This window comes from Pollicipes pollicipes, unplaced genomic scaffold (genome assembly GCF_011947565.3).
Source record: "Pollicipes pollicipes isolate AB1234 unplaced genomic scaffold, Ppol_2.1 Scaffold_6029;HRSCAF=7151_pilon_pilon_pilon, whole genome shotgun sequence".
Classification (NCBI taxonomy): Eukaryota; Metazoa; Arthropoda; class Thecostraca; order Pollicipedomorpha; family Pollicipedidae; genus Pollicipes; species Pollicipes pollicipes.
The window spans coordinates 1-11,030 of record NW_023596799.1 but is presented as its reverse complement, the minus strand read 5'-3'; the positions used below and the strand labels follow the sequence as shown (position 1 = coordinate 11,030).

Genomic DNA, 11,030 nt, shown 5'->3' with positions numbered 1-11,030 from the left:
TGCCTCTGGTCCCCAGGCGCGCAGATGCACCAAAATACACTAGCGGTACCCTCGGTGAGGGATCCTCAAGTGCATTCTCATATCTATTGGCATGGATCCCTAAAGACGACTGGTTCCACTTACTTATGTTCTGGTATCATCTCCATGAATATCATACTTCCGTTTGCTATGACCCACATCACCCCACGCTGCCAGCGCCTCACTAAGGCAAGTTGCTCAGCTCTGTCGTCGACAACAATGTAGCTATTCACTCTTTTCACCGATATATCTAATAATGTTGTTTCAAACCTCCATTCTTTGAAGCTCACTCTATCCGTCAGAACGACATCTTCCTGACAAAAAACACAAGTTTGGTCGGTCCGTTTTGACAGCTGTATTAGAACTGTGGCACACACCAAACCAAGTGGCCATATCACTTCCACATAACCAGCACATACACCCCGAACGTCTAGCTCGCCGCCGGCAGCCGCTCAAACGGCCGTCGAGATGGCCTCCGTGTACTTCTTGATCCTCGAGGCGATCGACATGTCCACATACTTGTCGCCGACGGTGACCACCATGCCACCCACGATGGCAGGGTCCACCTTGGTGGAGTACTTCAGCACCTCGCCCTTCTTGAGGAACGCCTTGAGCGTGGCCTCCACTTCCTTTTGGCCGGCGGCGTCTAGCGGCTTGGCTGTCGTCACCTCGCACACCACCTGCGGAGCGGTCAGAGGTCAGGGACGGGACATCTCAGCGGCCACCTGCGGAGCGGTCTGTGGTCAGGGACGGGGCACCTCAGAGCACACCACCTGCGGAGCGGTCAGTGGTCAGGGACGGGGCACCTCAGAGCACACCACCTGCGGAGCGGTCAGTGGTCAGGGACGGGGCACCTCAGAGCACACCACCTGCGGGGCGGTCAGTGGTCAGGGACGGGGCACCTCAGAGCACACCACCTGCGGAGCGGTCAGTGGTCAGGGACGGGGCACCTCAGAGCACACCACCTGCGGGGCGGTCAGTGGTCAGGGACGGGGCACCTCAGAGCACACCACCTGCGGGGCGGTCAGTGGTCAGGGACGGGGCACCTCAGAGCACATCACCTGCGGAGCGATCAGGGTCATGGGTGGGGCACCTCAGAGCACACCACCTGCGGGGCGGTCAGTGGTCAGGGACGGGGCACCTCAGAGCACACCACCTGCGGGGCGGTCAGTGGTCAGGGACGGGGCACCTCAGAGCACACCACCTGCGGGGCGGTCAGTGGTCAGGGACGGGGCACCTCAGAGCACACCACCTGCGGAGCGGTCAGGGTCAGGGGCAGGGCACCTCAGCGGCCGCACCGCAGCATGCAGTCGCTCAGAGCACACCACAGCCCTGCAGAATACCTGACACGAACGCTCGTCCAGGAATTGTGCCTAAACGATGCACTTGCGCACTACCCTAGGCACACCGAAAACCGTGGTGCCACGGCGCGAGACCGGCGCAGGTTCATGAATACACTTCTGCGCGCAGGCGATGAACGAAGCTGCCACTGGCGCCACCTGCTGCGCACATACGAAACCTTCGTTTACGAACGACATCCCAGCCTCGGCCTTTCAGCGTTGCCGTTCGCACACGATCTCGGACGTGCGCGTCGTACTCACACGGATCTCGGAAAAGGATTGGCGGTTGGCTATTTGCCGATGACTCCACATGATCGTAGCAGACAGATGACTTCGGGGAAAACGTTATGATGGATGCACAAAGATCTATGCTCTTCCAGGACCGTGGCGAGGAAATGACACTAGGCAAGAGGTAAGCAAGACATGTGGACACCGCAAGCAGGGCGAGGGACGTAGATTATGGGAGGCCTACAGTGGTTCGACAAGATAAGTACTGCAACAAAAACTCCTGCCGACGGGAGTATGTTCCGACATTGCTTCTGCTGTCAATACTTATGCACGACATTAGTGCTACACCATAGAACTTAAACAGGAAAAATATATACCTGTCACCACTTACACTGCAAGAGCTTATGCACATATTACACACGAAACTGCATCTACTGCAGACTTATACGCGACACTGGTACCACACCACAAAACCCATACCTATACAGACATCACAACACACCTATAAAACCAGACTTACAGACATCACGCACGACATTTCATGCAGCGCAGACTTATACGCGACATAGGTAATTCGCCACAAAGCCTATGCTTCAAAAACTTACACCCATTATTACATATTCTGCAATATCGTGTACAGTCCTTGCTTATGTACATTACTTCCACTGCAAGGACTTACATGCAACAGGAGTGCAACAAGACAAAACTCGTGCTTACAAATTGCATGTCTGTCATTACTTTTACCGCAAGAACTTGTGCATTCTTGACATATAATGAACACCTCCTATATCTCCGATCATCCAACATACTTTCTGTAGCGTGCAAAATGCGTGGACACCTAGCAGGAGTGTGGGAACAACTCGCAGGTCAGAAGGGAACCCCAACTCAGTCGGGGACCCCACCCACCCTCATGTGTGACAGGAATGTGTGTCACATTCTGAACAAACACCTTATTTCATACATTTTGGAGCAGATTTGGCCTTCATCCAGGCTGAGCCCAAACTCATTTTGCCAAACTGCAGCACAACAGCGTACGTTTGTCAGTAGACGCAATGTTAGGTCGAGCCATTGCCGTCGTAGGTCTGTCCATCACAATAATTACACCAGGGTTGACGTGCCAACACCATGGAGTGGGCACCCGTAATCTGATTTCATTCGTCCCCGTGCACCCATGTGTTCGTTACCTCCGGGACTTTGGTGAGGCTTAAGGGCTGCAGGCTGATGGCTGGATTTCAAATTTAGTCGTGTAGCACTGACTTACATGTTGGGGTTAAACTGCTGTTGCACATAAGAAAATACTGTATAAAGCTTTGCTGAAGAGGCAAGGACAGGTACATGTTTTTTGCAGCATAAGTTTTGCCATGTGGCACCCATGTAATGGATGAGTTTTGCACCAAAAGTAATGCCCTGTATAAGTAAAGAATACACAACATTTTGCAGTCCATGAAATAACAGGTATAAGTTTTTGAGGCACACATTCTGGCATGCAGCACTCATGTTGTGTACATCTTTACTTTACTTCTTTGTGTATGTCTTTACTTTACCAGCCACTACACACCAAATCAACACAGAACTGGTCACTCCGGCTACTGGAAATCCCTTGGCCACCGGTTTAAGTCAAGAACATACAAAGTTCCCACTGACCGAACATTACAAACGCAACAGAGTGTCCATGATTCTGGCCTGCTACACTTCTAGTTTCGTGCTTGTGCTGCTGTGCTGTTTCAGTGGTCTGACATGGTATGGACTCACCTCACCACGGTGCGCCGCCATCAGCGTGCGGAAGGAGGTGGCCACACTGTCCAGCTTGTTCAGACGGCCATTCTCGGCCATCAGCAGCAATAAGTTCTTGGTTGAGTCCGCTGTCTTCTTCTTAGTGGCCACCATCTCCATGGCCTGTCGCTTGGCTTCCTTCTGCAGGGTGGGGTTCAGCACAAAGTTGCGGAACATGGTGTCGGTCTTCAGGAGGTCCTGCACCTCAATCAGGTCCTTTTCCACCTTGTCCAGTGACTTGGACTTGCTGGCAGCCGAGTACAGAGCAGAGGCATAGCGCCCTTCGATGCCATACACCTGCCAAGAAATGATGGCGTGAAGCTGACTGTGCAGAAGTAAAGGCTGCCTAACTGCATGCGATAGAAGGGTGACACATGGGGTTGAAGGCTATCACATAAGTGACAGCAATAATTGTTTGAAACATGGGTAACTTGTACTTCTTTAGCGGAATGGCACCTAGCAGTCATTTTCAGCCTGATTTCAGTTGACCAAAGGTTAATTTTTTGATGCCACAAATTATGAGTCGCACCCAAGAAATGTGACAACACTCAAATGCTGGCAATCTAGCTTACTACTTTTGTACCAAATGCATATAATGGTGGGGGCTAACACACTGCCATAGTGCTGGGGCATGGTTAAGTATTCCTTTCTCACAGAACAATGGGTTCATGTTAAACAAAACACACAAAATAAATCATGTGCCACATGATGCAAATTGCAGGCAAAAACCTGCACACCACATGAATCAAAAGATCAAACAACCTGACAAACATTTGCTATAAAGTAATGTTTTAGTCATATTAATATCTTCAGGAAGCTGAGTCTAATGAGAACAATCCATTTACCAACAATAGACCTGCCCTTAAAAATACACAAAGTTATAAGATTGAGAACATTTGTGACTTTGCCAAGTCTTCAGCTGCAACACGTCTCTTTTGTAACAAAAATAACAGCTTTTGAGCCTTGCATTACATGCCTTAAAAGAAGGCTACACTTATACACCCTCCAAAACGGAAGATGGATACGCACCACGCTTATACACCATCCAAAACGGAGGACGGTTACGCATCGGGCTTATACACCCTCCAAAACAGAGGACGGTTACGCATCGAGCTTATACACCCTCCAAAACGGAGGACGGTTACGCATCGGGCTTATACACCCTCCAAAACGGAGGACGGTTACGCATCGGGCTTATACACCCTCCAAAACGGAGGGTGGTTACGCACTGGGCTAGTACATCCTCCAAAAAGCTTTCAGGGGTAGCATGCGCCAAGCGTACGCAGACTGCCAGTCTTAAAGGAAAGCAGGGCCAAACATTTAGAACCTCGTGCGAAAACTCGGATCGATGCGTTATATGCATGAGACGATCGCGAAGCCCATCAACCCACTCTGAGCCAGTTCTTCTCTGATCATAAATTATCGTCCACCGGATCTGGATCCACGGTGGATGGGTGGTTAGTGTACCGGTCTCACACGCTGTAGACCCGGGTGCGAATCCCAACGACGGCCACTCTCCAGTGGGCGGCTTTATAGTGTATCGGACCGGCATGATGACACTTCCTTGCTTCACTCTTAAACGCGGTAAATTCTAACCTGGGCTTTTCATATCGGTCAGAAGCGTAGTTTCCTGTGCCTAAGCGAAAGAGTCCACACTCTAGAAATACTTAAGATCCTGTGAACGTTGCCCGTAAGTCTAAATGAGGCCAGCGAGCTGAATAAACATAGGCACACCTGTTTCATCTGGTAATGCTAAGCTGTAAGTCATAATCAACTAGTGAAAAGCCACATGCACACTACCGCTCCGTTCAATCACTTGAAGATCATTCCGTCCCAGCGCGGGGTGTCTACCAGCTGCAATTCTGTCAACAGGCAGTTGGCTTCGCATGGTGGGTTGGCCCGGAGGCCCTCACAGATTACATCCTACATTGGTGCCCTCCCTGGCACGGAAGGCCCTCGGGCGGCCTCTGGCCGGAGCATTTAACTCGGGACAGGCGCAAGAGCCTTCATTGGGGCAACAAGATCCCTGATAACCGCAGGTGTTCCAATAACTGGCACAGAGAACCTTATTTGGCCAACGGGCCCCTGGCTGAAAATCGGTGAAGGGCCCGCGAGGACCCCGGATCACCCCTGGCCAAGTCGGGGCTCCTTCTGTCATGGGATGACCTGTTGGGTACTCTGGGGGCCTGACCCTCAAAAGGCCACTCATTGTTGTAGGGACTCCAACCAATGCAAATTGCAGGCCTTGGCCTCATTACCGCTAGAACAAATGGGGGCCCCAGGGCTCAGAATAACACAGAGTCAACTATTCAGTGTAGTGGTCTCTGGCTGAAATAGGGGCCCATATTGTCTCAGAGGTCCACAATTGGTGAAAGAGGCATATTGCTTGACATTTGGGGTCATAGTCATATGGGTCAGGATGACCTGCAGCCTTCCATTCCAATTACAGCCATTCAGCCATCCCATTGGGCTGTTGATAGCCAGTCTTGAAAGGCACATGGCCCCTCTTCAGGCACACATGAACACTCCATGACTGACTCAGGGGTGCTTGTCAACATCGGACTTCCTGTTAGGTGTTGTGCACCCTGGTGGACATCGAGACCCCTCATTGACTCAGGGTGCACAAACATATGTAAGTAACTCATGGGTCCTGGCCTTGTCTCTGCTTGGGAAATGGGCTCCCAGACCCAGATGAGACCAGACCCTGAGCAGACTGTTTGATATTGGCAGAGCCTAAGTGACATAGAGGACCTCAATGCTTGAGGGGGGAAATTTGAAATTGAGTTTGAGGAGAAGCAGAAAAGTGAAAATAACAAAAGCATCCCCCAAAACCTATGGCAACATGCAAGTTTCTGCTCAAATTTGGTCTCATTTCTTCTTGAAAGAGCACTAATAAGGAGGGGGGTCCTCGAGGACATAGAAAACTGCATCACCGCCCAGTTTTACGGACTTCAGCTTTTTTCTTTGCACAGATGTGACATGACCATTACTTATGTCATCATTGAAATTCTGTGGGATAAGGATGCCCATATTAATCACATCACTGTTCAGGGATCCTATGGCTACTGGGAATAGCCAGGCTCACCATATGAGAGCCAGATCAGCTAACCACCTGGTCACTGTAACCCCCCCCCCCCCATTCAATTTTCTACACTGTAGACATACAGAAAATTGCTTTGAGTGGACAGACAATTTAATGACCATCTCATACCAATATTACCTGTTTCCATTGACTCACAGCTCTAATGTTTCATAATTTCTGTAAGCACATTGTTCAATCTGGAGATTTTTGGGGATGCATCACTCAATATGCCCAATGTGCAGTCTTGCTCCATTCTAGAGAATGCATCATCCTGATGCCTACCAGCCCTCTGTTTTGGAGGGTATAAAAGTCTGGTGCATAGCCACCCTCCAATGCTGCATGTGCATTCCACTCTCATAGTTATGCAATATTTAAGGAAATAAGGGTTTGCATGATGAGCAGGACAGCATGGAGAATACAATATACTGATAGTATGTAGTTTAACCATGTCAAGCACATTTCTAAGTTACATGCCTGAGCAAGACAACTTAATTCAAGCTCATGGCTGTACCAGTTGGTCAATAACTGTAACAAAATATGTACATATGGCTCTGCAGACATAGGACAGTCAATAATTTCAACACAATTTCCTCTCAAGTTTAAGACATTTTGTAGCCAAACCATCGCTACACCCAGATACCTGTCAATGAGGTCGCTGATATATTCATCATATCTGCTGATTCTGCGCGGGACTACAAAAACAAACAGCTCACCCGGCACTCAAATCCCAAAAATCAAGCACACACGGAAGTGGCAAGAGTACGAACAGCATGATAGATACCTGAATAGGTGTCTTGACCATTGCCCGGGCAATTGGGGAAGTGCTGAGCCGACGGACAAGCGTTAAATTACAGGAAGCCATGTTGCACGCCTTATCCACGCACACAAAACAAACTAAAATGCTGTTGCACCAAAGAAATTTCACGAATTTTTACGTCCGGCTTGAACCGTGCAAGGGGCACGAGAGAAATGCGGAGAACTTGGAGATGTTGTGTTGTAGTAGCCGGTAGAACTAAATGGCACTCGGTACAATTTAAGAATTTAACAAAAGCTTTTTAATAAAAAACATATGATGGAAAGCTATACAAATTATTTTAAGATATTATTAGAGTTTTATTACATAAGCAATGTGACATTCACTTATTTGATTCAAAAGGCAAGACATCAACTTTGTTGTGCAGCGCAAATTCTACCGAAACTGTTTCATCTAAGCTAAGTACTATTTGTGAGGAGACGAGAAAAAGAAAGAACACCAAGGAAGAGCCAATGCGCTGATTTTGTGGTTGACATGGAACCCCTTAAATTACTGTTATTTTGTGAAGCGTGCCAGAGGTGCATTGCATGAATACCACATTCATATCATGTGTTGGAAATATTATGGACCTGGCTGTAGAATGACTAAGTTACCTCCTAGATGAAAATGAACAGAGCTCACTCCACCGAACCGACAGGCGTGCATGTTTAGGGGCGCTTTGCCTATGCATTGGTTATGAATATTAACATATTGGTGATGGTTTCTCAAGTGTCAAAAAGCTCATGTTCTGCTAAGCTGCTTATTTAGTGGCACTTGGGCGACTTACGTGACAGGTTGTGGTATATTTTACAATCTGAGACTTATTTCTATCTCACCTCACATTCTGACAATTTTCCCTGCCTTTGTGGTGTGAGTATATCCTCTCATTGTGCTGTATAATGCTGACTTCCCACTACCTCGCGTACATGGATGTAGGAACAGGGCGAGGGACGTGGCAGGGGGGCCATGACCCCCACTTTTCAAGGTGGGGGAGAAGTGTTAACTACCTCCCCCACTTTTTGGATTAACGTTGTGTTCAGCTTACTTTTGCGCTACATTTAGCATACATGCCTACATCTAGTTCACCAACCACATACCTCAAGACCCATCATCTTCTTCATTCTCGCATTGGGCATCGCTTAGTATCACAGCCACAGGGTCAGCGCAGCGCGGCCTACGGAGACTGCAACGCGCGTCAAGGCTATTGTTATGACTTGCGAGCGCACGTGTTCAAAACCATATCGCATGGTTTTTATCGTTAATCAGTTCTGACTGAATCTTGAACATTTCAAGACGAACATGGATTAGCCATGTCAATACAAATTTGGGACCCCAGATCATCTACAATTTACCTTCAGGGAGTCCTCAATATTTCTAAAGTACACAGAAAAAAACATCGAACCGGAGTTTATGTGACAATTTTTAGAACACCTGTGACGGTCAGGGATGTTGTCGCGTCACTGAGGGTTCCTGTGCTGATCGGGCGCGAACTGCGTGGGTCAGAAGGCCACCCGTGTCAAGGAGGGGAACAATGTAATATGATATATCCTAATGACCTCCGGATCGACCAGGAGATCCCGCCCCGTGTCGCCAGAATGACAGCCAGAAGATACTTCACGATGGGACGGAGTGGCCCTTTAGCCTTTGACCGGAAACGGTAATGTGTTCCTGGTGTTCTTCTTAAAGGGCCCCTTGCCCGGGGGGAAAAATGGGTCTTGATGTAGTTCAACAGAGCGGGGTCTGATTCTTGCTGAATAGAAGGTTAAAATAAGTAAAAAGAAAGACGAACAAGGTCATCGCATGTCACCTGAGAACGCTCATTTTTTCGGAATGGGTAAGTGAAACAAATTACCTCAAAAGGTTTGAACATACCCGCCCGCAACATCGAGAGCAAGGACAGCGATGACTTGGGTTGCAGCTTCCGTAAAACCGAACGGCGTCGGCCACTGCAAGTGGCACCAGACGGCGGGCATCGTGTTAACATGTCTTCTGGACAGATAGATAGTTAACAAAACACGAAAAAATAGAAATTCTACTTTAACTCTGCCAGTTCCAGCACCAGATTTCAGCAACACTTCGCGGTACTTGAAGGGCCAATCCGTTATCATCAGGCTTAAAATCGCACGCGTGAAATATGTGCCCAGGCTGCGTTCCAAATGTAAGATTTGATGGCCTCAAGCGTTCAAAGATACTTCTTTCAGAAGCTTCATCATTTTTGTCCACCCATTGGCCACAGCTCAGTATTCGCTGCTGGGCCGACGCTCCGCGACATACGGAGGCTGCAACGCCAGGCGTTGAGGCTTTTGCTGCTAAGATTTGCGAGTGCGCACGCTCAATGACGTCACATAACTTGAATTACTCATCGGTTGAAGTGTTTAAAGGCAATTCATCCAGAAGTGTTAATATTTTTGGCCACTGGGGGGGGGGGGGGGGGGGGGGCGGCTAAAAGTTAGCCGCTGGGCTAACGCTCAGCGGACCATAGAGACTGCAACGCCTAGTGTCGAGGTTTTTGTTGCTAAGCTTTGCGGGCGTGCATGTTAAAAGACCACGTTACCTAAATGGCCTCACCAGTCGTTTCTGACTGAATGTTGAGCACTTTCAGACAGACATAGCTTGGCCATGTTAAAACACATTGTTGACCACTCGATCTACAAGCAAATTTTCATATTCGAATTTCGATCAAACATATAGATCTGCAAGCGAACTTCGCGATATCCTTGATGTCTGTGGAACCCACATAAAATTTCAGACAAAGCTTCTGAATTCTCTAAGTCTAGGAGGAGTCCACTAAGCCATTGTATTAAGGGCGCCGGCGACACATTCCATGTGGACGTTCAACGCCCGATTTCTGCAGTTTATTGACGTCAAAATACAAACAAAATTATTCTGGCGGTAGCTTCTGGCCTCTGTTCGGTTGCAAGGAAAAAAATAAAAAACGAGGAAAACTATTCCCCTTGTTAACAAAGTAAGCTATATACGGAGGTTTTTTGGGAGAGTCACCAAAAGAGAGGTTCTTATCAACCTTGAATTCCCCCTTGGTAAGGCTCTGGTTGCGTCCCTGCCTAAACAAAAAAGCAGATCATGTTGTCTACGTTGAATGATGAACAATTAAATGTCCCTTGGGCCATTTCATACCTAAGTCAGGCAGCTTCCCGGAGGCTTTTTATTTCTCCGGTGGTATGGTGTAAGAGAAAATAATTCGGAAAAAGTTGCGGGTGTCCAAAATACGTTTTACACAACACAAATTAGTAGTGCTGGTCCAAAAATATGCAACAAAGCAGCTTTACGATCAGTTCACACTCAGTCATGCGCGAGACAGCCGGACGAGGGCACTGGCCGCCGAGGGCGGACGGGAGCAGGGCCGAGATGAGGCATACCCAGATGAGGAATATCTGACAGAGGGTTCTTTATTCGGTAGCTTGGTTTTTAAGGAGAGTTTCCTGTTTTATGGCTTTTCACCTTGCTTTCGGCATTTGGAGCTTCAAAATATGTTTCCGCCTAAAATACTACAAGTCTCATCTCTTGAAAAGCGATCGGCGAAATGAAGGCGCGTGAAAAATCTGACGCACTGTGAGCCATCGATTCACTTTAAAAATTCTAACCAGCCTATGTCCATGCCGTATTTTGACATCTATCCTGTAGAGACAGATGCTTCCTCAATGACCCAAAATGCCTACCCGCTCGCAGAATTTTGCCTACCCGGAAAAGACAATGTTGAAACAGACGAATAATCTTGGGAAGCTGGATAGCCTTATTTGCTGAATGACATAGGCGAGTCGAATAGGCAAGATACCCA

General features: G+C 48.2%; 1 protein-coding gene across 1 annotated transcript; it reads right to left on the bottom strand.

Moving 5' to 3' along the window:
* Positions 1-349: 349 nt before the first annotated feature.
* LOC119104169 (ATP synthase subunit O, mitochondrial-like) lies at positions 350-7,415 on the bottom strand. Its single transcript, XM_037227848.1, has 3 exons — positions 7,223-7,415; positions 3,339-3,656; positions 350-698 (listed from the first exon to the last, which is right to left on the bottom strand). Exons 1-3 carry the CDS (start codon positions 7,301-7,303, stop codon positions 471-473), a joined length of 627 nt encoding a protein of 208 aa, XP_037083743.1. The 5' UTR covers positions 7,304-7,415; the 3' UTR covers positions 350-470.
* Between the last annotated feature and the right edge of the window lie 3,615 nt (positions 7,416-11,030).